The 27,512-nt window shown below is 40.7% G+C and overlaps 1 protein-coding gene across 5 annotated transcripts in view; it reads left to right on the plus strand.

Annotated features, from left to right (window-relative positions):
- ATXN7 (ataxin 7) overlaps positions 1-27,512 on the plus strand; it is an 87,911-nt gene that overhangs the window by 19,565 nt on the left and 40,834 nt on the right. For 3 of the 5 annotated variants that reach the window (XM_069028272.1, XM_069028276.1, XM_069028275.1), the window contains exons 1-3: positions 6,705-6,909; positions 7,050-7,304; positions 7,810-7,878. In XM_069028272.1, the coding sequence (XP_068884373.1) occupies positions 7,061-7,304; positions 7,810-7,878 (313 nt within the window). In that variant the 5' untranslated portion in view covers positions 6,705-6,909; positions 7,050-7,060. Of the gene's footprint in view, positions 1-6,704; positions 6,910-7,049; positions 7,305-7,809; positions 7,879-24,098; positions 24,160-27,512 lie in introns of those variants that run through there. The other 2 variants (XM_069028273.1, XM_069028277.1) reach the window with 2 other exon arrangements.

Below are 27,512 nucleotides of genomic sequence, written 5' to 3' on the forward strand. Positions count from 1 at the left end.
TCTGCAGAGCTTATTTAAGTGGCAGAGTTAACCTAGGCTCAAGAACTGTGAGGAATGTTTGTTACAGTCTGGATCTTGCAATATGTAACATTGGAAACTGTAATACCTGAAATTTTTTTAGCAAAATGCTTCCCTGGATTTTCTAGCAGCCTGAGAGGTGGCTTAGTGAACCCAGAGTGTCTGGGGTTGCAAAAACTGGCTTTGTTCTTTCTCTTTCCTTGTTCCTCATCACTGAATAGGGCCACATCATCTATCAGGCTTTCATACAATCCTAGGACAATCCTCTGGACATCATCTGTTCCAGCCTTCTATTTAAGGCAGGTTATCTGAGGCCTGGTCAAGCTAAGGTTTAAATATTTTCAGCAAGAGAGAGTTTACAATTTCTCTGGGCAGCCTGTTCCAATATTTAGTTGTCCTCACAGTAAACATTTTGTTGTTGTATCTAGATAAAACTTCTGAAACAACTTTTCCCTGTTGCCTCTTGCCCTGTTGCCTTGTTCCTTATGAAGAGAGTTACCTCCATTTTTTCTATAATTTTCTTTTACTTGGAAGACTGTGATTACATCTCACCTGAATCTTCTCTTCTTTAGGCTGAACGAACCCAATTCCTTCTCATTTTTTCACAAAGTTTTCCCACCTTCTAATCACTTTGTTGGCTCTCTGCTGGACCCTGTCCAGTTTCTTAATGTGCCTCTTGAAATGGTCAGTCTTCCAGCCTGTCACAATCTCTGTACATAGGGACATTTTTGGTGGATCTATTTGTTTTCCAAGTTTTTGTGTCACCTGCAAACTTGATGATGTATTTATTCCGATCTTCCAGATAATGCTAAAAGATATCAGATAGGATTGAGCCCAATATTGATCCCCAGGGAACTCTGTTTGTGACTGATTGCCATTTGATTTTGAGCCATTCCCAACCTTTGAGAACAGCAGTTTAGCCAGTTTGCCAGCAATCTCATGGTCCCCATCTGTGACCTTTCAAACTCTTAGCACCCTCACATGCATCCTGTCAAGCCCCATAGACCTGCCCATGTCCAATTTGGGTAATATTTTGTTGTTAACAGGTAGCATCATCAAAGCATCAGCAGATAGCAGTCAAACATGAGAAGAAAGTTTAAATTGAAATTGCTTTGTGCCAGGGTTCTTAAGATCCTTGGTTAGATGTTGAAAGCACATCAGACACCTGAGGGTATGGGGCCTCAGTAGCTTCCCATCATAGGTAGCGTGGCTATGGCCTCAAGGAACTCGAGTCCTGTGAGCTGTGCTTGGACCCAGAGTCTTAAATTGGCAAGAAAACAGGCAGGGTTATGAAACCTTGCATGGTAGTTAGGTTCCAGCAGAAGATCAGTAGTACCAAATTGTCCCCATTAAGTGCTTTGGTTTCAATAAATGGAAATCCAGTAATAATGTTTTGTTACAATTGGCCTGAATAGCTGTGTACTTGAATAATTCTAAGCTGTAATATCATATTCTCTGTGTATAAATGAGAATCTACAAGGTCATACCTGTTAATGATTCCTCTGATTAAAATGATTCATCTGCACAGTTAGGTTACTGAAATTGTTTTAACATTTTCAAATTCAAAAAGTGATTTCAATACCTTATGTAAAATTTGTAAACATTAGTTTGATTTCCAGATCATTAACTGGTTGTATTCTGTGTAGTTTTGCCTATTTACCTTTAACACTTGGAAACTTTGTATCGCTACAGAGTGTTTTCTCTGTAAATTTCCCTTCAAGAATTGACAGTATGTGGTGACATTAGCAGGGCAAAGATCTGTGCTCCTCTATTCATTATTCTGCTTTAGATCACTGTGTCATTAATTCTTGCAGACATATTTAAAAGTTAGCTAAAGAAGGAAGTGGTTGTAGTCTTTTGCTAGGTTCTTAATGCATGGCAATGACATTGTCTTATAATTTGGGTGTAAAAGTGTTATTGTGATGTTTGGATAAATGTTTAGGGACATCTTTTGCATTCTCATCCTAATGCAGAATTCTTTGCAGATTTACTTATTAGCCTCCCTTCCCCAGTTCTTCCCTCTCAGAAAAGGATACCTTAAGTTACTCTTCTAATCTTAACAGTATTGTTCTTTCCCCTGGTACAGGTGGTTTATAGTAGGTATGCACAATAATTTATATTCCAGCATTTAAAGTAGCTATGTCCCAATGCTTCTGAGCATCTCCACTTTCACCTTTGAAATGTTACTCATAAATAAAATTATACACATCAACCTGTTCCCAGGATCTGTGGGAAAAAGGATAATAGGCTGGCATGATTTCTTATATAATTTTTTATTGTGTGCTGCTTATGATTAGTATTATTTTGCAGGACCACAATCCTGTGTATAGTTATAAAGGGAGTTGCTTGATTTCCTGGATGTCAGAGTGAACTACAGGTTACCATAATGGGTTTTTCTTAGTGTATTAATATTTTTTCATAATGGGGCTTAAATTAAATGGTCTGTTTGTTGCAGCTGGGTAGTTCTGTCTTTGTCTGGATATTCAGATTTATGTGAACTTTTTATCTCTTGCTTCCATACTTGCCCAATTATAGTCTTACACTTCTCATACTGGATATACATTTTAAAATGCACAGGATGTGCTCCCTGTTCCAGCGCTGTCAGCAGGAGCTGATGGTAGGGTCAGGACTTCAGCATGTCAGCTGCTCAAGTTGTTACTTTATCCTGAATCCCATCTACCAACAAGTCTATTTGTTCTTAGTTTTTAGCCCTTCTTGGTCATTTCATACCTTTTGGCTAGAATTAACTTGCTTGATGTCGTTTAGTGCCATAATGCCCCTCAGAGATTCTCCTTCACAGACTTTTTGTGAATTCACTATTTTCCTTTCTTCTTTTCTTTCTTCTGAGTACTGATGAAGTGACACCCCCATGGATTCTCCCTGTCTCACCCTTTGCACTTCAACTCTCACATCCTTTCACTTCCATTGTGGAAAATCATTGGCGAATTGTATCATTGTACTTCTGCTCTTAAAAGAGTTCAACTGCAGATTCATCCTTCCTTTTTCATTCCAGTTAAGAGTTGTCATATCTCAGGTCCTATACGGAGGCTGTCATACAGGTTCTAACTGAACAGCTGAAGTAGGTGTTCCCTGTTTGAACGGCTTTCCTGGACCACCTGGCAAAAGAATGAAACCTGCTGGTACAGGTGAAAAAATGCCTGCAGTGTCATGCCACGAAATAACCATCCACTGCAGTTTTCTGCAGTTGCATGCTGTTTGTAGGTATACATTTAATCATTGTGTTACCAGCCATGTTTAATATATTTTTAAATCTACTTAGTGAGCTTTAAAACTGTGGGTTTTCCTTTTCTGTATGTTCTGTTTTCTATTTTTGTCTCCTTTCTTTGCTTTTGCAGGCCGTGTTACATGTTTTGTTTGTTTATTGTGCTTTCTTCACATCATTATTTGACTATTTTCTCTCTATCATCCACTATTTTCTGCCTCGTATTTTTCCTTCTCTACTTTCTCTTTGAGCTTAACTCCTCCTTGTGTTTTCTCTCTGTTTGCGGAATACTTGTTCTGATTCACAGGTATGAGCAGTTAATGGTTTTTCACACATTGGCTCAGTCCCAATGCTACTGTTTGGGCTATTTTGCTTCCTCAGATAAATTCTTAGAACCAGTGGCATTTCCAAGCTCGTTTTTGTTCTGTTAAAGAGAAGCATTGGCTTCTGGGCAGTTTTCCACACTTGAACGTTCTCCCCACTCCTGGCCAGATTCACCCCACTTAATTCTGGATGTCTAATGCAGATGCCTAATTTATGTGTGTGGTCACCCATGGCTACTTCTGTGGTCAGTGGGAAGAGAAAGGCTTCTTCAAATAGTGTTTTGCACCAGGAGGGACCAAACTGATCCCAGAAGTATCCCCTCGTCTCTGCTGACCACCAAGGGAGCTTTGGATGACTGCATTTCTAACTGGATGTCTCAGATTTGTAAGAGTCACATCTGTTAAAGTCTATGGCTTGTACATGTGTTTTCAATTCTGATCTCCTTCTAACATGATGGATTTTCAGGGGTTTCCCTTTTTTTGCCTAAAATAATTGATGCATCCATGTACAGCATAATGGAAACAAAGTAAGAAAATTGAACTAGTGTGCTTAATTTAAAGAACCCAAACAACACATTCAGCCCAATTTCTTTGTAGGAAAGGAGAGTTCTCGCCACTTCCAGTTCTTGTAAAATTAGTTTTGCTTCTGCCCCTATTTTTGCTGTCTGACTAATTGGTCTTGGGCACTGAACTGATGAACTGGTCCTGCTGCCACTTCCTCTATTGGAACACTGATGTACTCATGGCACAGTGAGAAAATACTTCCGTAGCGGAAGGTTTACTAAAGGACAGGCTGAGGCCCAGACTGCAGAATTAGATCTTGAGTGGGAATATATAGAGAAAGAAGAAAAGCCCTGAAAGAGGGAGGGAAAAAAATGTAACAGCCAGATTGAAAGATAAGAGAAGAGCCATAAAGGGGATAATCAAAGCTGTATGAAGTAACAGTGGCATGTGCTTTTACGTGTGTGGCTGGTACTTCTGAAGCAAGAGGCACTTCTGAGTAACTTGATGAGTGTCAGCTTTAGAAACAAAGAAGTTGATAATCTATTGGCTTGTTAATGTAGTTAGTTAATTGATGTAATTTTGCCAATTTTGCATAATTTGACATAAATACATTGGTAATGTTTAAAGAAAAGAATCATGTGGTGTGCGAACATTAAATCGATCTGCCACGGTTGACTGTCAGTTAAAGGGTAGGTGATGGTGTTCTATGGCTCTGTTTGGTCACTTGTCACTATATTTGCTTTATGATTTATGTAAAGTAAATAACAGAAAAACCCTTTATGAATTTGATGGACACTTGGACATATCAAGGCTTCTTTTTCAAACTGCAGCTGAGGCAGCTTTCTGACAGCTTATTCCAGGACAAAGGAGAGCTGCATGCATGAAGTTTGTAATATAAATGAGAATATTTGACACAGAGAATATAGGTCTGTCTGTACCTTGCTTTATCCTATGGCTGGTGTCTGAATCCAGCTATGGATGCTATCTTGGACTCCATTTGTGAAGCACTGTTGAAGAACTAAGCTTGAAAGAAATCAGTCAAAGACTTTTTTTCCTATCTGGCTTCTATACCACAAAATAGCTGATGTTCTGTTCAGAAATTGTTCAGCACCTGACAGACATTTTTCTTCCAGTGATGTTCTTAGCTTTAATTATAAGTAGTTTTCTATATCATAAAGTATGCTATTTGATAATGAATCAAACAATAATGCCTTCCATTCATCTTTAGACTCTGATTCCATGAACACCTTTATTCATGCTCAGACTAAGATGAAGAGTTTTGGGAAGCTACAGACAGGGCAGCGAAGAGCCAGTATAACTGTCTGAAACATCAGACAGCTCAAGAGGCTGATGGGCCCAGCTCAAGAGGCTGATGGCCTTTGATAATTAACCATTCTACTGCAAATGTCTGCAGTAGAAGCCAGTGTTGCTCTCTTTGCCTGAATTTTATGGTGTTGGCCTTTTATGAAGGAGTTAAGTTAGACTTGGAGTGATCAGGGGGAGAGAAAAATCACACTAGCTATTCTGTATTAGATCTGCAGTTTTATGAGATAACTTGAGTGTGACATAAATTATCAGTTGGGTGGAACACTGAAACTATTCTTATAATTACAGCCTATCCTATCCCATATGACTATGGTGTGATAGGCCTAAATTTATAGATCTTTTATATGCATAAACTTGAAAAGAAACATCTCTAGCTTGTCTCACACTTCAAATGAAAACAGGAAATGAAAATTAGCTAAGCCTGCATGTATATGCACCTCTGCAGGTTAAACAAATTCATTTGCAGTTCTTATTTCTGCTGTGTAGTTTTGCAAGTACGTGTATGAGATCTGTGAGCAGTTCCACTGATAGTGTCAGTCCCGTGCTCTCGAGTATCTAAAGAGGAGGCAGCACATCAGGTTTATATATTTTTAGCTGTTCTTCGAGGATATTGTTACTGACAGTGGCATCAAGAATAGCCAGAAATCGTTGCAGATCATAGCCTGACAGTTTAATTTGACACTGGTACTTGAACACTTCAGTGAAGAGAAAACCGTGTAATAAATGAATTCTAAATCCAGATTTTTTTTATCAAAGAACTTGATTTTGCAAAACTTAGACTTTGTTACTAAGAGTTACCTGGTACGACAGCGTACTTTAATCCTCGCTTTTAGCACGGCTCGACGTCATGGCAAAGTTTAGTCAAGGAAAAAAAAATCTGTTTAAAAAAGAAATGTGGAATACCAATGCCAAGACCCTCTCCCTGGGTGACAGGTTACGGTTATAACGACGGCAGCAGCGCGCAGGAAACTCGCTCGGTATCCCCCCTGAGCCCGGGGCTTGGCGGCCTCCCCGGGAAAAGAGCGGAGGGAAGGGAAGGGAAGGGAAGGGAAGGGAAGGGAAGGGAAGGGAAGGGAAGGGAAGGGAAGGGAAGGGAAGGGAAGGGAAGGGAAGGGACTGGGACAAGCCCGCCCGGAGCGAGTTTCCTGCTCGTCGCTGCCTTTAAGGAGGCGCCGGGTTTAAGGTGGATCGGCGATTAGGGCGGGGCGCGCCCGCCCGGCTCCGCCCGCCGCGTCGCTCTCCGGTCCGCCCCCCTCGCCGGGGCAGCGGGCGCCAGGCGGGGTTGTGATGCGGCCGTTGTTTTTGTAGGGTCGCGGGGCCGCGGTGCGGAGGGAGCGAGGCGGCCCATGGAGCTGGGGTACGTCTGGCAGGCGGCGTAGCCCTGCCCGCCCCTGCTCCCTTCCTCCGCTTTGTTAGCGCGAACACAAGCGCGCCTCACCTACATGGTGAAGAGGAAGGCAGCGCTCCCCGCACAATAATGGGCACCCGGGCGCTGCCCCCTGGGCCGCCGCAGAGGTGAGTCGGCGCCGCCGCAGGGCCGCAGGTTCCCCGCGGGGAGGAAGCAGAGCGAGCGGGCGGTCTGACAGCGCCGCGGCGCTGCCTTAAGAGCGCGGCGCCACCTTAAGCGGCCGCTGACTTTTCTCGTTACATTGTAGCAGCGGAAAGAATGTCGGCGCGGGCCGCGGGTGACGTCAGGAGGGAGCAGCGCGGCGCGGCCGCCAGGCAGCGGCAGCGGCGGCCCCGCCACGGCGAGGGAGGAGGCGGAGGAGGCGGGAGCGGCGCCGGCCCCGCCGCCACCGCAGCGGCAATGGCGGCTGTCGGGGAGCGCAGGTCCCTGCCCAGCCCCGAGGCGATGCTCGGGCAGCCCTGGAGCCACTGGGTCGATGCTGCTAAACTTCACGGGAACGACGGTGAGTGGCCGCCCCCCCCACCCCCCCCTTCCCCCCTCCTCCCACCCCGCTCCTCTCCAGCGCACCCCGCGGGGCTGTGGGTGCCCTGGGCGCGGCCCTGCGACGGCACGGCGGGGTGCCGGGCCCGGCGGGGAGGTTGGGTCCGTTCCCACCCCCGGCGTTCGCGGCCGAGTTCGTTGTCCGGTGCGCGCCCGCCGGCCGGGCTCGAGAGTGGCGCGGAGCGGGCAGCGCCTGCCCCAGTTCCTGTAATCCGGGACACGGTGCGAGGAGGTCGGAGCCGGTCCCCGGAGCCCGGCACCTCCTGCCCTCGATTCAGCCGCTGCGTGGGGCGGGGAGCTCCCGCCGCAGGTGAGGCATCCCGCCGCTGACAGTCCCTCTGCTCCTGTGTTTACTGTCGTGTCCCTGTGTGTGCCCACGGGGGAATGGGCTACAGGTCACGAACGGGGGGTCGGCCCTACCTTCTGGCTTTTCCATGGATTGAGATCTTGTGGCTTTTTGGTTTTAGGAACAGCATTAGAAGAAAGTTTCAAGGAATATGGAAGAAACCGAGAAGCAATGCGACTTTGCCGAGAAGGTGAGTGTGATTCATTCTTGAAGAAAAGTGCGCGGAGAAGTTTTCTTGCTCATAACTACTTAGGAGAGGGTCAGGCACGGGAAGGAGAAATGATCAGTGTTTCCTATCGGTTTGGATTTAGGACTGATGGCCTGTCAGTGACTGGTGTTATTAGCATTATTATTAAAGTAGTACATATTCTGAAAACTGCGAGCTAGGGCATAGACTGTCTACACTGTGTTTCTATGTGGCTTTTTTTTTTTTTTTGTCTTTAGACTATAAATTGTCCTAAGGAAGCCCTGTGATCAACACTGATAATATCTTCTCTTGAGTTACAATAATTTTTGTTCTTGGTATAATCCATGTCAGTATTTCGATACTGATCCCTTTCTCTATCATGCCAATGTGTTGTGTTTATTGCTTGGTACTCTGCTAAATGAGAGTGACCTTTCACCTGTGATTAGCAAAAGCCCATTACGGCCTAGTTTGTTGCAAGAGTAACAATGCTACTTGGAGTTGTAAGCAGATGATGAATGAAAGCTATAGATTATTATTTACTTTCTAACAGGCATTGGAAAAAAGGAAGCGATGAGTGATTTGTGAAGTTAATTTTTGGTTTTTTGTTTTTCCAGTTTAACAATTGTTTTATAACAGAGAAAGTTTTAGAACCTTTCTTAATATTGTTGGTTCTTGGTTCCCTCTGACTGCCTGAGACATGTGCCAGAGAACAGGCCCAGCTGTTTTAAATACTGGAGCAGTTAGACCCAGGTCATTTATCTGATGTTGTTAGAAATTGAAGACTGGGTTTGTAAACATGGTTTACAATCACGGGAGGCAGAACTTGCCAGTGACTTTAGGAGATGATCTGATTCAGCACTTACAGACTTGTGAGCTGCAAGCAGCAAGTGAAACCTAAAGCAATGTGTCATGGGCTAGTGGGATTGGGAGACAGTGATCCGTATTGAGTCTGAATAAAAATGGCTATTTTTTGTAGCATTCCTAATGTTGCTAAAATTTGGAAAATATAGTTTCTAGGATCAAAGTCAGTGGCATGGAAGAAAGATGCAATAGGCAGCTGTGCTGCAGCATTCACATTCACTTGTGTTGTTTTGCCATCTTCTTAAGTTCTTAGGCACTTGAAAAATCACTTGTTACTTCATTGCCAAGTTCCAATCTAATAGTTGTGCTGGATATGTAATTCGTTTTTCTGAATAGGCAAATCATTCAAGTGCTAAAACAGCATTTACAATAATAAACATGCACATTGTCCTAGTAAAGATTTTACCAATAAGGATTTTCAAACATTTGGTCTTATTTCTACCTCTTAAAATGCAAGCATCTAAGGTTTCCAGATTCTAAAGATTAGCTGGCAGGGTAAAGAGTAATCTATCCTATTTTTTTCCCTCTGGAGCGAGATTATGAAATTGTTTTTGCACAGGCTGATCACTGAGACACAGCTTTTCTGCATTGACTCCAACCATGTGAATGATTTGTAGGGTTATGAGTTGAAGGAAGTTCATAAAATACTTTGAGAATTAAAAGTGAAACTTAGTAGTCCTGTCAGGCTTCCAGAAGTCTGTTTATTTTGGTTGCTTTATGACATATGAGTGAGACACTGACTTGGCATATACCTGTAGCTGGTCTGTAGCAGGAGCTTGGCCTGCTGCAAAACAGAGCTAAAGTAGTATTAATTAAGTTTAAATTAACTTAAGGAACTAGGGGAGCAGCGAACATGCCAGCATACGTATGTGTTGTGCTACCAAATAAAACTTTGAAAATACTGTAACTGATTCCTTTTCCCAGGAAGAATTTTGCATTTAAAATTGAGGAACAAACATTTATTAAATAATTGGATTGTCTAAACCTTGGTTCTTAACAGAGAAAGGTGAACCAAAAGTATAAATTTTGTTAAATCCACTTTAACCTCAAGTTTTTTGTCGTGGTACCCCACAGTATTTTCAATACAAGTAATAACAGAGCTCCTCATGTAAGAGGGGTATTTCTCTACAGATTGGGAGTTGACTCCGAGGCCCAACTTCACTAAAGGATTTCAAGGTTATTTAGGCTAATTTAACCTTGCATTGCAACTCTTCCAGTTTGCATAAAAGAATTAAATATTCATGGCCTGGAGAGGGAGGAAAGGAAGGAACATGACTTTACAGCCCACATATTAGAATTGGGTTCAAAACCAAGAACGATTTTCTTTATTTAACATTTGTCAGGCTCCCACTGGCCTGTGTACCCACTGGGATATGGGTGGTAGTTGTTTCTTTTCCCACATGCTGTTTCTCTGCATCTCCTGGTGGGAATGGCCTCATCCTCAGCGTGCCTGATGCGAGATGTGGATTTCAGCCTCGCAGGCAGTTGAGTCTGAGTCTCCTGAATGAAGAGTGAGTGTTCCTCTTGTTGTAACACTGTATTAAAAAGGGGGCTTAACATTGCCAGCTTCTCCTTTTGTTAAGCTTTAAAGGAAAAGAATGATGCATGTTATTTCTTCTAAAGGAATAAAGGAGGATGTAACTGTGTCATTCCAGGACAACATTTGCAAGCAGTGGAGAGAGGCAGGATTTCAGGCACACCTTTGTCAGTGGCACTTTCTATTTGCTGATCAGGCAGCTCTTCTCTCAGCATTTTAGTGGTTGTGAAGCCTGATGAGTCCTTAATACCTGTCAATGATGCTAGTTCCATGCAGGGATCAGGAAACTAAAATTAGTTCATAGTCTCAAACCTCTCCTTTTCTGTATCTAACCCTCCTTGTCATAACCAAGCTCACACTGAAGTAAGAACTAGAATTTGAATTTGGGCTTCCCAGACTCCCAGTGTTTGTGCTTCATACTTCCCTGTTTCTTTTTCACTGCTCTTATATGCTTTCTGTTCTGCTAATACGTTATATTAAATTGTTCCTGGTGGGATCCTCACAGATCTTCATCAGAGTGAGAAACTTGCTGGATACTTTCCTACATGTTGCTTTTTGAGACAGTAACAGTCCACACTGAGCTTTGATGTAGAAATCAGAGCTGCAGGAATAAGGTATGGGCCCAATGGACTTCACTCGCACTTGGTATGGAAAATCCCCAGGAGATGGAAATGAGAGAGGGATGCCCAGTGGGATGGGAAGATTTTACTTTAAAGTAAGCCTTAAAATTGACTTGGACTTTGTACACTGAAACCTTCTTGTGCTGAGCACTCCTATCAAGGTAAGAACATGTTAGAAGCAATTGTGCTTATTAGTCATTTTCATATGTAATTGATGTGACAGAATCTTTTGGCTCATGCAGTCACTTAATTACTTACTGCTTTGTGAACCAGCTAAAGGTGTGAATCTCCTGCTGCTCACTTGTGCTGTGATGAAGCAAGGATAGCATGTTGCATTATATAATATGTAGATGAATTCCAAAACAGCAAGGCACAAAATCTCATCCTCTTCATGCATTTTTCCTATATTTTAAAATGAAACTTTGCTGAAGTGCATCTTCCAAACTTGTGTGATAGTGGGAATGAGTGCCATTGGGTGCAGCCAAAACATTTTCAGACACTCAGTTCACCTTGGAGGTGCAGTAGATCTTAAAAGGAAGTTGATGTGTCTGTAGTACCTGACATGGATTTGAAAAAAAAATGATTCTTTGTATTAAGCCTCATAATCAGTGCTTGAAACAGTTTTTCAGGAGATCCTTGCTAACTGTGCTGAATTTAGTTTGCTTTTAAAAATTTTTCTAGCCCATTGTTGTGAAGAAGATCTCTAAATAGAACTGTGCCTGTGAGTGTAGAGTTCATGCGTGGTAACTTTGACAGGCTTCAACGGAGGCAACTGTTGCTTCTTGCGAAATTTAACAACAGGTTTGCTCATTTTGCTCTGTGGAAGAGTAGAGAAGCTGTGGATAGAAACAGTGAGGACCAAAGTTGTTTATTGGAGTTGGGGGCATAACACTCTCCCACCACTCAAGAACCTCTGACTTTCCCCAGAGTAAATTTTCAGTTGCTACCATTTATCACACATGTTTCTTTAAATAAAACAAAAACATAGAAAAAAAATCCAAAACAAGAAACCCCAACCCAAGTCATCTCCACCCCCAGATCTATGTTAGAGAGTCAGAGAGAGACAACCCATGTACATCATCATTACTTACAGTATTACTTATTAATTTTTACAACCCTTTTGAAGTGGTTGGGATAAAAGTCTGCTATATTCTTATATTGACTCATAAAAATTTTTTGAAATACGTAGAACTATAAAAAAGGAAACTATAGCATCTCAAATGGGAAAATAAAAGCATGGGGAGCAGAAAAGAGATTTGGTTAGACAATTTAAAATGGAGTGTTTCTTTTTAATTCTTCTTACAGTGTATTCAGTGCATGCTGAAACTATGCTGTCTACTACAGCTTAAGCACCTCATTCTTTCAGTTACACATACAGCCCCTTTTTTTAGTTTGTTTGGGTATTTGTGTGCATGTTATATCCATAGAGAGGTGACTCCCTTGTTACTGTCTATTTTAAGCACTTTACTTGTACTGTCACCATAGCTTAGAGTTAACTGGCAACAAATTGAGGAGGAGGACAAAACATCTGTAACTTGGGTCACAGGTCAGAATTGGTGTTGACTGTGGGGTGATGTGGTGCAGTACCAGTCTTACAGCTTTCAGACTATACTGTCTTTAATAAAGCAAGTGTTGAATTTTCTGTGGGAATGCAGGTTGTCAGTTTTGGGTAGGTTCCTTCAGAAGATGCTCTAGAAGGCTTAGTGACAGTAGGAATCAGTCAGGAGAGCAGGTGGGAGCAAATTCTCTTCAGCATCGTGTCACCTGGTAACAGTTGAACTTCTGGTCTTTGACAGCTAATATGTCTTGGGGATTAAAAAAAAAAGGTTCTGTGAACCTCTAGGGCATTCAGCAGAAGCTTTGAGGTTTGATTATATTACTTGCTGTTAATGGAAGTTACCAGAGCTGTGACAGTACCAAGAGCCATGCGATGAACCCTTGTTCTTCTAGAGCTCTTTCTAGGCAGGGTTGAGCAGTGAAATCCAGGCCTGGGAGGCTCACTAGAAGTATCTTTATCACATAGACCCAAGGTCTAGAATTTTCCCAGCAGCAGGTTCCATAAATAATTAAAGAACTGGTGAAACTTCTGTTCCAATACTAAGTTGTAAATACAAATAAGAAACAGCATCGTATTTCAAATTTAAATTTGTTTTTATTCAGCCTTGGGAGGTGCTCAGTTGAGTTGGTTTTTGTTGTGTCATATCATGTCAGAGATGCTTAGAGGGCTCTGTAGTCCTTGACTACCTGCAAATACACTTATAAGAATTTTAAATAGGTTGAAATAAATATTTCAAGGTAGCAATAGAAAGTGCCATGCTTCTTTTTTGACATTCTGCATAGCTCTTCACAGTCTGTAATCAGATAAATCTCTTCTTCATTTCATTGCATTTTAGTTGACTACTTAAACAAAGTATTTTAATGTTTTGTGGACTGGTTATCATAAAACAATTATGGGGAGACTTTAAAATTGCATTGAACTGTGTAAGAAAATTGTAGAGGTTTTATGAGATTGCTTGAAAAACACGCAATTTGAAAGATGTTACTTTTGAAATTCTCTGCAGTGATTTGCCCTAATTTTTTTTCTTGGTATTTTTTTCCTTTAAATCCAAGTTCTGTTTACAATATTTAATTATTTCTGGCAAGATGAGTCAGATGTTATAAATAGAATATTATGATGTTAGACTGCAAGTTAGAACTGTGTCATCTCATATGCTTTAAAGATACTTTGCAGGTTTTAGATATTACCATAGTATTAGTGTGATATTGCAAGGCCTTGGGGACTTGGACTGGAACTGCAGCCACAAAACTGTCTTGATCTGTCCATAATATGTGAGAAGGCAGGATATTTTCTTTTTTATAGGAACCTTTTGAAATAGTTGTCTGTACACATACGTAACAGTCAGGAATTCACTGTTACCTAATGCTTCTTAAGTGGTATGTATGATTAGCTAGGTTATCCCTGTGCAGAAGAGGTGATATCTTGATAACACTTCATTAAAGATTGGCTTTTGTGTAGTTTCTGTGCTATATTTAACAACAAATACTCAGTGAGAGAAGAACAATGCAATAAGTATGTAGAAATATGACTTTCATACAAGGTGGTAATTTTATCTTCTAAGTAGAGCAGGAAAGACAAAAAGGCTTAGTGAGGGATACTTTTAAATAAACTGGGTTAAGAGGATGCAGATTACTCTGTAAGGTAAGTATTTGGAAAGGTATTTCTTCCATTGCAGCAGATCTATAAAAGCAAATGTGTCTAGTTCTTACACCTCTCTTGGCTGTGCCCAGCCTGTGGCTGGAACTGCTGAAGGTTGTCTGGGGATAGGTGTGATCTGGTCTCTTACAAGACAGAAAAGATTTTGTCTTTCACAGACCATTATAATATTTGACTTGTAATTAACTATTCTAAATAATCTCTAGGATGCTTGAAAATTGTTTCTCTTCCTATGTAATGAATGAAATCATCCACTGCTGTGAAAGTTCCCCATATGTATGATATTAAATGTTATTTCCTAGACATTCCTACAATGTAGGTGACAGCACAGAGATGAATAGAACTTTGTACTTCAAGTTTTTTAGCAGCAAGTGTTTAAATCTGACAAAGGGAATTCATAGTCTAATGTAGCAGAGTAGCATGACTATAAAAGCAGTTGTCATGGAAGGCAATAAATCTATTGTAATGTGTGTTCCCCCTGCTAGAAGGCTTTGCCCAGTCAAAAGCTGTCCCTTCTTGTGCAGGCTGTGTGCAGCTGTGAGCCAGGACTGGTGATGGTGGCTCTCACACTGATTCTTGTGGCAAGTCAGATACTTGTGGTAACCCCAGACACTACAGGGTATGACAGGATATGACTTCATCAAAGTAAACTGCACATGCAGCTGCTTCCACATTGCTTGGAGTCATGATTGCTAGCTTTGGAAATGGCAAATATTCTGGGTTATTGTCTCAGGTAGATTAGAAATACTCAAATGCTCAGTTACTTGTGTGTGCACACTGCCCATCAGCCCTGTGGAATAAGCTGGTTTGTGGTAACGTGCTCCAGATGAGAAAGATTGTTTATTTACAAGCTCACCCCTACCCTGATCTCCACTTCTGGTAGCTTTGGCATAGCCCATGGACGAACTTCATTGATAATATAGGGGAAAGGGATAATTGGTTGTGCCTGCTTTTTCTGCTGGGGAGATTATAATAGGCAGAAAACGTGTAGTGTTCTTGATCTGCTCTTCCTTCTGTTGCTAAGCAGGACTTGAATCTTCATTGACTGTCTGTAGTACAACAGAAAATGCAGCTTTCTCAACTGGCACTGAAAAAATGTGTACGAAGGAGCTGAAGGACTAAAATTCTATAGGGAACAATTTTGAGGTTAAGTCCATGTTGTGCGCTTTGGTTCTGAAATCTAGAGCTCTCATGGCTTTTTTCTTTGCAAGCAAGCTGGTTGGATGCTTTCTTGCAGATACAGTTGCCTGGAAGTCCTATAGCAGCTTGCCTTGAAATGAAATGTGGAGGCTTTAATGAGTTAAATTTGAAAATCAAGTCCTATGATGAATACACAGTAAATTGGATGTTTGCTTTCCATGGACATCAAATTCTGTTGTATTTTACCCTTCATAAATTTAACTTCCAGTCTACAGTTTTGTCCATTGACTGCATAAGTGGTGTAGTAGATGCTGTGAATAGAAAGATGGGAGTTCTGCTGGTTTATTAAGTGTTACCTGGGGATGTGAGGTCTTGTTGTGAGCCACTGAAGTCAGCAGTGTTTTTCTTGTGACTGGAAGGAGAATGTAGGACCAGATTGTGGGGCTCAGTGGGTGAGAGAGGACACAGCCATGTTCACTGCAACCTCGTGATCAGACAGACACCAAAGGTACTTCAATATGCAAACATTTAATTGTCAGTCCCTAGATATTATAGGCATGGCTTTGTCAAGGTGTATATACCCTAAATTACACCCTCTGGCTATTGTTTCAGGCAAAACTACAGAGGAAAATCTGTATCAGTTTACACCTAGGGTGTGGTTCTGCAATCTTTTTTTTTTTTTGCCTCCTAGTAATGCTGGATTAAGCAGCTCTTCTGTCTCTGCTCAGTGAACACTTGTGAAATAATAGTTGTATTCTAACCGTAAAGTTGTTTCCAAAACAAGGTGATGGCTGATTAAAGGGGAACCTGAATTTTTCCATCATGTGTTTGGTCTGAAAATCTAGAATCCACTGGACTGTGCTTGATTCTGTATCTTTTCAGAGTGAATCTGATCTGATTTTTACACGTTTGCCTACAAGACTATATAGCATAATAGATCTTATATCTTGTTTATGTTTGAGTGTTAAAGATGTTGTGTCAGTGAATAACGGCAGTGTAAATCAGGATCAGTTGTAAGTGGTGTATTGTGAAAACTAAAAAAGTAAGAACTAGCTGTTATTATTAGTTAGTATTTTTTTTTAATTCCTTTTTTGTAATTAGTTATTTCAGGAGTCCAGGTAATAGAAATCAGAAGTTTTTCTAACATTCCTGAGGTGGTTCCCAGTAACTTTGTGAACTGGAGAAAATACCATTTGAATTTGGGTTACTCTGCTGAACAAGACTTACAGCATCATTTATCTTTATCTCTTACTGGAGGGCTGTTGCAAATGATGCCAAAAGGAGAAAGAAGCATCATTTATACAGTATACATAAACGTGTTCCATACCAAATACTCTTTTTATCTGTAGTTGTTTGGAATACCTAGAAGCCTCAAATGCTGCAAAGATTTGGGTTAACTGGTAGTATTTTTGATGGATATGTCAAAGGAATAGAAAGTGTTCCGAACAGTCAGACAGTGTGGGTGTTGGATTATTGAGACAGCCATGTAAAACAATTTGGAAAGCACTTTTCAAAATAATACAATTTTCCAAAGAATTTCCCCACTTTTCACAGGAAATGCTAAAATAATCTGTTTCATTCCTGTTCAATTAGAATGACTCTAGAAATGTATTAAAGGAGTTTAACTTGCCTCTGACATCTAGAAAGCTTTTCTAGGCTTTGGTTTATAAGGAATATAATTTTGGGATTTAGAATGTTGTTGTGGTTTAACGCTGGCTAAACTCCAGGCACCCATGACAGCTGCTCACCCGCCCCCCCACCCCGTTACAACTGGGCAGAGGAGAGAAAAATTTAATGAAGGCTTCATGAGTTGAGATAAGGACTGGGAGAAAACACTCCAAGGGCAAAACAGGCTCAACATAGACGTACAAAGTGAATTTATTACTAACAAAATCAGAGGAGGATAATGAGAAGTTAAATAAGCCCTTAAAAGCACCTTTTCTTTCCCCAACCCCTCCCTCCTTCCCACCAACAGTGCAGGGAGACAGGGCATGGGGGTTTGGTCAGTTCATCACCCAAGGTTTTCTTCCACTGCTCAGGGAGGGGAGTCCTTCCCTGTGAGACTGTGGGGTCCTGAGACCTTCTCCAATGTGGTTCCAATCTCATGAGCAGCAGTCCTCTCCAAACTGCTGAAACGTGAGTCCCTCCCACAGGCAAACAGTCCTCCCAGAACTGCTGGGTGTGGGTCACTCTTCACGGGGTGCTGTCCTCCAAGGACAGGCTGCTCCAGCCTGGAAGCAGGGCCCCCTCTCTCCACCAGGTCTCCCATGGATCACAGACTCCTCCAGGCATCCACCTGCTCTGGCACGGGCACCTCCCCCAGGGGCTGTGGATGGATCTCTGCATCCCCCGGGGATCCCCACGGGCTGTGGATGGATCTCTGCATCCCCCGGGGATCCCCACGGGCTGTGGATGGATCTCTGCATCCCCCGGGGATCCCCATGGGCTGTGGATGGATCTCTGCATCCCCCGTGGATCCCCAGGGGTTGTGGATGGATCTCTGCATCCCCTGTGGATCCCCATGGGCTGTGGATGGATCTCTGCATCCCCCAGGGATCCCCACAGGCTGCAGGGGCACAGCTGCTTCACCATGGCCCTCACCATGGCCTGCAGAGGAATCTCACCTCTGGCGCCTGGAGCACCTCCTGTCCCTCCTTCTTCACTGACCTTGGTGTCTCCATGTTATTCCCCTCACACGTTCTTACCTCCTCCTCTTCCCTGGCTAGGAAAAAACTGTGTCCCACTTTGTTTTGATTTTTTTCTTAAGTATGTTATCACAGAGGCATTTCCATCATCTCTAATTGGCCCAGCTTTGGCCAGTGCCATGTCCATCTTCAGAGCCATCAGGGATTGACTCTGCTGGACATGGTGGAAGCTTCCAGCAGCTTCTCACAGAAGCCACCTCTGTGCCCCCCCCCAATCTAAAAACTAGGCCATGCAAAACCAACACAGATGTTCAGATTATTTGTTTTTTAAAACATAGAACACATTCTTTGTTGTCTGTTCTGCTCTGCTAAGAGAGATGGCAGTTGTCCTGCTCTCACTGGTACTAAATGGAAGTATTTGAGAGGAAAGACCTAAATTAGTTTCCTGATAGGCAGCATTTACTTCATAAAATACTTAAAGATGAATTCCCAAAAGCAATTTTGCGTTTCATTTCTGTGAAGTTGTGTTACTCAAATCAGCTGTCTAGAAATCCTGCTTGTTAAGGAGCTTCTGTTCCATGTTGTAGTTTGTAATTTATAGAGGAGAAGTTTTGAGCCAAATTTAGTATATCTGTGTTGCCTACCAAAAGCAGTGTAATATGTGCTTATATAATGGATTGCAGACTTTTGTCCTAAATACAGGGTTGTGACTTTTTGTGGCCAAGTGATTGAAGGAGGACTTTTACTACCAGCTGTGTTGTGAGATTCTAGGGGAAATATTAATGTCTGAGATGAACCTGATATGGTTTGAGTATGGTTTGTATCTAGGCTGGGCAGAGCCCTCTTCTTGTCTGATATTTCTTCTGTAGAACCTGCTTTAACAGCCAGCTGACTGTGCCTGGCTCTTTCAGCACCACTATTTTCATGGGGTGTTTGAAGAAGTCTTAAACACATCAGTCCTTGTGTGGGAAGTTTCTTTTTGGTTCTGCCAGACTCCCACCTTGTGCCCTGAAATGTAGGGGCACAGACCACTGTATCATTTACTGGAATAAAACTTGTAAGTTTCTTCTCTTGTTTTTGTGGCCTGAATTTAATGATCTGAAGTGTTAGCTTGATAGCCTTGGAGATAAGAATACTACTTTTATCCTCAGAGTAGAGCACAGGAGTAAAATCTTCAGTGTGCTGTGAACATGTCTCATCTGAGCCTTGTTTACAACTGCTTGGGATGCAAAAGGGGTTCTCTGTGCAACACTGCAATTCTCTGTCCTGCTGATGCCATCCAAAATTGTCGTGGATAACCACAACAATGTGAAGAAAGGCCCCTATCCCAGGAAAGGGCCAAAATCACAGCCTGGATAGATGGTGCTCTTCAGTGTGAAATAGGAAGACATGACGGTAAGGTGCAGCATCAGCAGTTTTATTTATAATTTAATCCCTCCAAGACTTTTCCTGCACTTGTGTGAGAAGTGTCATGACTTCGTGCAGAGGTCTGGCAGGAAGTGTGGTGTTGTTCATCATCACAGTGGCTCAGGGTGATGTTGCTGACTCATGGGAGCATTTGGGGTGTCAGCACTGCTATGGTGGCCTGGCAATAGCCTTTCCTGGACTCCTTTGGCATTTTTCCCCAAGTGCTCCACACGGTTGCTGGAAGCAAAAGCTTTTGAGCAATTTCCAAACACAAAGCAGTGCATTGTGGGCCAGTGTTGGGAGGACTGGCTCAACAAGTTTGGCGGCAGCAGCTTTGGCTTCCTGCCTACCCTGGATAGGCAGCAGTAGAGATTGCCTTAGTCTCCCAGAGAGTTTGAGCTGGAGATCCCAGCCTAGGTCCTGAAAGTCATGTGTGTGCAACTGTTGTGCCTGGCAGAGGATCTGCTTCTGTTGTAAACCATGGTTTTGTTATCCTGGATATGTTTGCAGTAGTTATCTTTTGTCTGCTTTAGGAAGGTGGATGTGCTATTTGTTTTTAGTGTACTGAAGGGTGGTAAACTCTACAAATTTGCTAAAATATCAAAGGATCCTGTTTACCTTTCAGTTTTCTGTTGTCTATTTCATCTTACTGAGTCATCCAGGGGCAGTTAACTGGTGCTCTGAAATGTCCTTTTCTGTGTGTTTTTGAAATACCATCTCCGTGTTCTTTGTTGTGCCTGTTCCTTAATACTGACCCCATATGTCTTCTGTGACTTCTCCTTTGCAAATAGGCCTCATTTTGTAATACAATGCATCAGGACCACCACTTGAGGTCTGGGGGGTCCCTGGGGGAGCAGAGAGACCAGAGGAGGGAAGTAGTCTTAGAAGTATCTGTCAAAAATGTGAGTTGGACCAAACCAACCAAATCAAAATATTAAGTAGTCTCAGCAAATTCTTTTCTCCTTTTCTTTTGTTTTGTTCTGCTGAAGCTGTTACCTTCTGTGTACATCACAAGTGGGCTGGTGTTTCAGTTATGTTGAAGAGGCCCAAACCATGAAAGCAGTAGAAAAACTACTTTAAAACATGTCAGTCCTTTCAGATCTTCTGCATGTGTAATATGATCTAAGTGATCTTCATTTTTAAATACATCTTAATTTAAAAATATTAAAAGTTGCAGTCGTTCCCAACCCATTTCTGTTGAAGAGTGAAATGCATGATTTCGGTAGCAGAGAGCTAGTGCCAGATATGGAAGAATAATACCTGGTGCAGATTTGTTCACCCATAGTTTTCAAAGTCTTTTTTTTTTTCCCCCCCTGTAACACACATATCATGTATTTTATGTTTAGTGTTTAGAGATGGAATTTTGGAGGATTTTGTGAAGGTGGGCTCTGAAAATAAGGTGAATCTCTCTTAAGAGTGAAGAAATACATCTCGGAATACGGATAGCGATGGGTTTATTCTAAAGGGGAGGTGACGTGCAAAGGCAAGACCTAAATTTCCTCTTTAGAAGAAGTCAAAATTCCATACCAATAAAAAAAAAAATTCACTTCCATGAAGATTTTTTAGGCTGAGCTGTATTTGTGTTGTATCACCTATAGCCAGCAGTGAAATTACTGACCTTATTCTGTGAATAGGTAGCCTGCTTTTTCTTCCCTGCTTGCTTATTTAATTTGTATAACTGCGTGTCAGAGGACAGCTAGCACTGATTTAAAGCCTAACCCTTCTGAACAAGTGGGTCCCCCCTTGGAAGGAAACCTCTCATGACAGTAGCTCTATATGTGCTGGAATATATCAACTGTAAGAAGTAAACACTTAAGATTTACCAGTTCCTTAGCTAAATAATTGAAATAGTCATATTTCTATGTCTGAAGGTATGCAATAGCCAAGTTCAAAATACTTTGTGTAACTACATGTGTGTTCAAATACATAATAAGCAGGTTAGCCCTTTTACTGCATTATAATAACAGAAATATTGTTTTATTTTCCGCTTTCTTTTAGTCGTATTAAATATCACAGTGCTGTTGGGGTTTTTTTGCTGTAGTACGTTTATATGCCTGTTGCTGCACAACTCACACTATTTTTTTTTATTGTATCAAATCAACTCTCAGTAAATCTGCTAAGCAAAGGAAGTAATTTTTAATGGAAAAACTAATGAGATGAGTGAGGAAGTGTAAGCTGGTATGTGAAAATCAACAGACATCAGTTTCCTTATGGCTATATTAGGCATGATTGAAAGAGTCCTATTTTTGAGGTGGATATTCCAGTGCATGGAGAATGGGAGTGGCAGGGGTGGGGTGGTTTTAGGTAGTTAGCTTGCCTTATGAAAGAAAATATTGATATATAATTCAGTTGACAGGTCCTGTGTATTATTTTCCTTACTCATTTTTTTAAAATTATTTTTTGAATATGCTGATTTGCTCTCTCAGGTATCAGGTGCACAATGTGAAAAGTGGCTGGATTGTGCTTTGCACAAAGATGTGTTGTGTTTGCACAATTAAAGAATTAACACCATGCTGCTGTCACATGGAATCTGAGGCTGTGGCTAGCAGGGAAGAGGTGGAAAGATGAGTGCTGTGCACATCCCAGGTAGCAGGGAAAAAGGTGCACTTTATTGTTGCTAGATTTTGGTGTGTTCTCCTATCACAAAAGATGTAGTCATGGACACATTGTATTCCTTCAGTTCCCATTTAGTAAGAAAATATGTAAATCTGAGTGGCTGTTACTGCTCTGCTTCCTCAGTTACTGAGTTACAGCCAGCACCCAGTCGCATGGCTGGATATGGACAGTCACACAGGAAAGTGGCAAAAATGCCACACACATGCCACGGGTTTTTTCCCTTAAAAGCATGTCTAGGTAGGAGATGGGAGAGGCTGAGAAGCCTGGAACATGTTCACCATTTGCAGTCATGTTGTACCAAAATACTTTCCCTGTGATTAGCAGTTTTAGCTAAACTGTGAGTTTAGGTTTAAATAAAACAAACTTCCTTTTTCCTACTCTGGAAGCACAGCTGCTGCAGAGAATATGGAATGCTGTGTGTAAAACAGGAGTAAAGTACTGAACCTGTTGATGTTAAAACAATTCATAATTGTAGTGTGCTTCAGGCTGTGTGACTTAAGATACATTTTAGAATATTCTATGGATGATTTATTTCAGTTTAATTGAGGCTGTGTTTGACTAGTAGCTTATCCAGAACTTTCCTCCTGCCTCATAATAGGTTTTCTGCATAATAATTGAAGTGTTTCTGTGTACCCTTTCATATTAGCTTAGTCCAGATTTTAATTTTACTGTGCAAATTATGGGGTTTTTATTCTCTGAATTCAGTTTCATTTTTGTGTCATAATTGCAAAACTCAATTCATTTTTGAGGGTCCCTTAAGCTACTTTAGAATTGGCTTGGTTTTTTTTTAACAGAAAAGCATAAATAATAGTTTGTTGGCTTTCCCAAAATACAGCAGTGGCATGATGAGATCATGTCACCTAAAAATAATGCATGACTTTGAATGAAGATATCTTACAGACAGATTGTGTTCAACATTTGTGTAATATACAAATTGGTTGGAGAAATTAAAGATATCTTTAGGTCTGAAAACTCATTAAAAAGTAAATGGGAATGGTTTTTGCAGATGACTGACTTAATTCAAATTGCTGATGAAAAATTGATGTAACAGGATACAATGTGTGTAGGGAGACTTACAAAGCTTTTCAGCAGATTAAAATATGCTACTTGTGTTTCATTGAGAAATTTACTCATCAGTCTTTCTATAGACAATCTTCTGTAAGCTTGTTCACTGAAATTATGTATTATTCTGTACAATAAACTTAGAAAATCTGTTTAATAGTTTGAATGAACAATTTGACATGTTTTGTGTTAGATTTTCCAAAAAATTGTGTGTAGTTGAATTCATATACAAAGAATTTAACTAAATACTTAAATGTCTACTTTAATATGCTTTATATATAATTACAGGAACATTGAAATCTTGGGAGCCTAAAATTAGAACTCCCAGCTATGCACTAGGCTACAGGTGCAGGTGTGCATGACACACTTTTCTTTGGCATCTGCTGCTCAGTTTTTATCCTTGGGTACAATACAAACATTTCCCAGAACTGTTAAATTTTAGAGAACTAAAATTTAGTGTTTCACTCTGCATTCTCACAGAGGGAGGGAGGAAGGAAGGGCTCTGGGAGAATTGCTGTGCCCGTAGCCTTGCACAAGGATGGCTCTTGGATTTGCCACCTGTGTGTGCACAGAGGAGTGTTGCTGCCTGCAGCAAACCTTTTTGCTGGAAGTGAAGCTTGAGGGGGTGGTGCAGGGGATGGGGTTTTGGGAATGCAACACAACCTCTGGAAAAGAGGTAGGTCATCCTTTGCCCTTTCACCAGGTGACAATCTGAGTTGAATTTGGGAAAAGCAAAAAGTAAAATCTACAGAGCTGTAGCTTTGGAAATACAGACTGTCATGAGTTTTGAAAGGCGACCAAACAGAAAGGACTTCTCTTTTAGAGGTGATGAAAGCGTTCTAACAGTGGTAGAGACTTATGACAGTGATCAAATCTCATAATGCAGCTCCTGTGTCTAGTTAAACCAGATTGTGTGGTTTTTTGGTCTTGAACTGAAAGTCATTTCTCTGAGCCAAAACTTTGAGGTTTGAGTATTCAATAAGATGCCAGGTTATTTGCCGAAGTGGAAAACACAGTAAAAACAGTTAATCAAGTCTTCAGCTGTTCCTTCCTTCAGCTGATCAATCAGCAACTACTCAGTGAAACAAAGTTCATGCACTTGTGCTCAGAACCCAGGAAGAGTGCTGCCTTTCAAATGTCCCCTCAAGTAGCTGGACTTCCAAAGCTGTATGTGCAGGAAATGTAAGTTACTTAATGTACTGAGCGGAGTTGGCAAGGAATTTTAAAAATGGGTAACCTTGAAGAAAATACTTCAGCAATGCTTCCCTCTGAAGTTACGTGAAACAGCTCAGATATAGGAATGTGTGTTTGGTGTGTTTTATTTTGTATTAAAAGGCTATTCTGTATCTGAGGTAACATGAGCATAAACCTTACAGGAGAGATTTTTTAAAACAGTGTTTCTGTGTGTAGATTTGATCATTTTATGTTTGGTTTGTTTGATTATATGTATGTTCTTTGCAGGCACAAATTCATTAGGCCTGCACATATGGTTCATAAAATACTTGTGTCCTAGTAGTACCTTAGTGTTCATTACTTGAAATTTTGCTGAAAACCCTGAAGTATATATGTTTTGCTAGAATCTCTTATTTTGGTTCAAAACTTGTGAAAACCAGAGCACTCTAATTCCTATATGGGTTTAATTATTTTCTTCACAATATCTGTTTAGAATACTCTTCTTTTATTTTCCTCTTGCATGGTACACAGTAAAAAAAGTGCAGTAGTTTAATTTTACTTCAGCATTGATAAGTATACAAAAACACATGTGTTTGCGAATGATAAGTACTTGAGTGTTTCTCCAAAATAGTTTGGAAAATATTGTTTAGAAAATAATGGTTTAGTTGCAGAAAGTGAAGTATCTGTGTAGGAAAGGGAAGTTTTGAGGTCCTAACTTGGAATGCTTCAATTTTTTTAATAAAACATTCATATCAGTTCAAATAAGGGCCTATATTACTTTGAATAGATGGGAGCTTTACTTAAGATAACCAGGTTAATTAAGATACGTTGCAGTGCTGTTCGTAGCTGCCTCAGTTTGCAGCCAAGATTCTCCTTGTGCCTGAAGATTACCTGTTATTGACTATTAATGTCAGCAATAGATTCAGCAGGACTTACCTGCTGTGCAGCTTTCTTGGCAGAAGTTTAGCTTTTTGGGCCGACTGCAAGTTTTTAGTCTGGTGGTAACAGAGCTGAACTTTGCCTGAAATTTGCCTGGTTTTGGTACAATCTGTTTCATGTGGTCCTCAGTGCTGGTTAGTCACCTTCCTTCTCCCTCCTTGTGCCTCTCCCTCAAGGTCACAAGCCCTTAAAAATAGTAATTTGGGAGGGTTTGTCTGCTTTTAGATAATAAATTACATGTTTACCACAGCCATAAAGGGTAAAACAATAGAAATATTTTTATTACTTTATCAGATCTGACAGTACCTGAGACACGTGTTTCAAGCAAATTATGGGAGTTATCACAAAGTTTCTTTTCCTTTAAGATGTCAGCTATTTTGTTACTACAACTGTGGTGTTTTCTCCCCTTTTCAAAATTTTTCAGATGTGAATGGAGAGTTGTGTTATCTTAAAATTCTACTAAAAGTGTGCCTGTAGAGAAAGAGATCTACCAGTTAAGTTAAAACAAGGTGTACTTGCATATTTTTTACCTTAGTATGATCAAGACTAATTACCTTCTAATTAGAAGAAAAAACCCAGCTAGTACAGAGCAAATGTATTCAAGATAGCTGTTGGTGGACATTATTTGAACTTACTTGGTCCATGAAGTAAATAGTTCAATCCAGATTGTGGCAACATTCCAAAATAATGCGATCTATTTGCAATTTCCTTATATAGTATTTCTGAAACAATTCCCTGATGTCTTAATGGAAAACCTAGTGAATTGATAAAAGTTGGTGCATCTACTTAAGGTGGATTTGGATCAGACTCCACAAAAAAAAAAAAAATTCTGTGTTTGGGAGGTTGTAAAGATAATACAGAGGTATATCTGGGCTGTGAGTATAAATTTAATAGTGTAGGGCACTGTGGTTTTAATGCATTTAATATTAACTATAGTGATTAAAATTTTTCTGGACGTATAACCAGGTTGGTGTAGTGCTGAAGGCATGTTATGCTGTTCTGTGGAATCTTTGTAGCCAAAACTTTTTACTGTTCACATCAGGCATCAGCCTACAATGTTCATTGTAAAATTACACTTAGTGGTGAGTAGTATGTATATGTTTGTCATAAATCAGGCTTGGACTTTAAAAACTAATCTTAATAAGCAGATGTTTATGCTGCGAGTGGACAGGAGAAAAAGAGCATTATCAGTGTTCTGGCTTAAAAATATTTCTGCAGAGCTTTTACATACTCCTTTTGCTTTTTTGATCAAGTTTTCTATTCTTTTGTCATAACCTTGATAGTTTGTTCTTTGGCCTTTCACTTCTGCCCTTGGTAGTTTTGCTTTCTCTTCCTCTGATTCAGTTTTCACTCTCCTCCTTCTTTGAATTGCAGTAAGCAGACTTCTGGGAAATAGGAAACTGGTGTTCTGGTCTCTGCACACAGGCTCCCTTTACTCTCTTCCTCCGGCAGTTGCTGTCCTGGAGAAGATCTTAACCTCACTTTTTTTGTTGATATTTAATTTCATTTCTAGAAGGGATGTTGTCTTATTAGATACTAGGATAGATGGACTGTGCAATGGCCCCAGTCTGAAAAGAAACAACAAGACTTGTAGGAAATTTGATAAATTCGGGGAGTTAAAAAAGAAAAATCCTATTGAAATAGGTAGCTGTAGTAGTCCCTGAAATCTAGTGGCTAAATAAATGCAAGGTGCTGGCCTGTTCCCTGAGGTGGTTTTAGCCTGTTTTATGTCTTCTGTGGGATGTTAAGTAATAGAATTGAGAGATTAAGAGTAGACAGGCACAGTTAATGAGCACGAGAATTACTTTCTTTAGTGTAGCTGTCCTGAGAGTGCTAGAAATAGTAAGAAATTATTCAATCATTTGTGTGTTTCTGCAATGTGTTTCAGAGAAAAAGAGATGGCAGATCAGCGTAAGAAAGTTTTCCAGATGAGGCGTGCTGAGCTCCATTTAAGTTGATGTACAATATGCCAAATTATCTATTATTGCTTTTTCTTTTTTTGTTAGAAAATGATGCTACACTGACCTTTTCCAAGTAAGAAGCATTTTCCTTATTACATGCTCAACAAGTGATGCAGTTATCTCAGAACTGTGTATGGCATGGGCTTGTTCTAGTCTTGATAAAGAGTGCAGTAATGCATCATTTAAAGTTACTTTTTAAAAACTCAGTTATATTTGAAAGGAGAAGTGAATTCTGGAGGTCACAATGTCCAGTGGCTTCCTATTATGGAGGTAAATGAAGTTTTTTTTACTTTCTGGTGTTAATAGAATTAATGTAACTAACAGGTCTTATAATAGTATCTGTATGTTGATACTATGAATACTGTATTTATGGAAAAATACATGGAAAGTTTGAGGTCCTGATTTAAATTTTTTGTGTGACCTTGAAAAATATTCCCAGATGCCCAGCTTTGAAAGAGGAGC

This window comes from Aphelocoma coerulescens, chromosome 12, assembly GCF_041296385.1.
Source record: "Aphelocoma coerulescens isolate FSJ_1873_10779 chromosome 12, UR_Acoe_1.0, whole genome shotgun sequence".
NCBI lineage: Eukaryota > Metazoa > Chordata > Aves > Passeriformes > Corvidae > Aphelocoma > Aphelocoma coerulescens.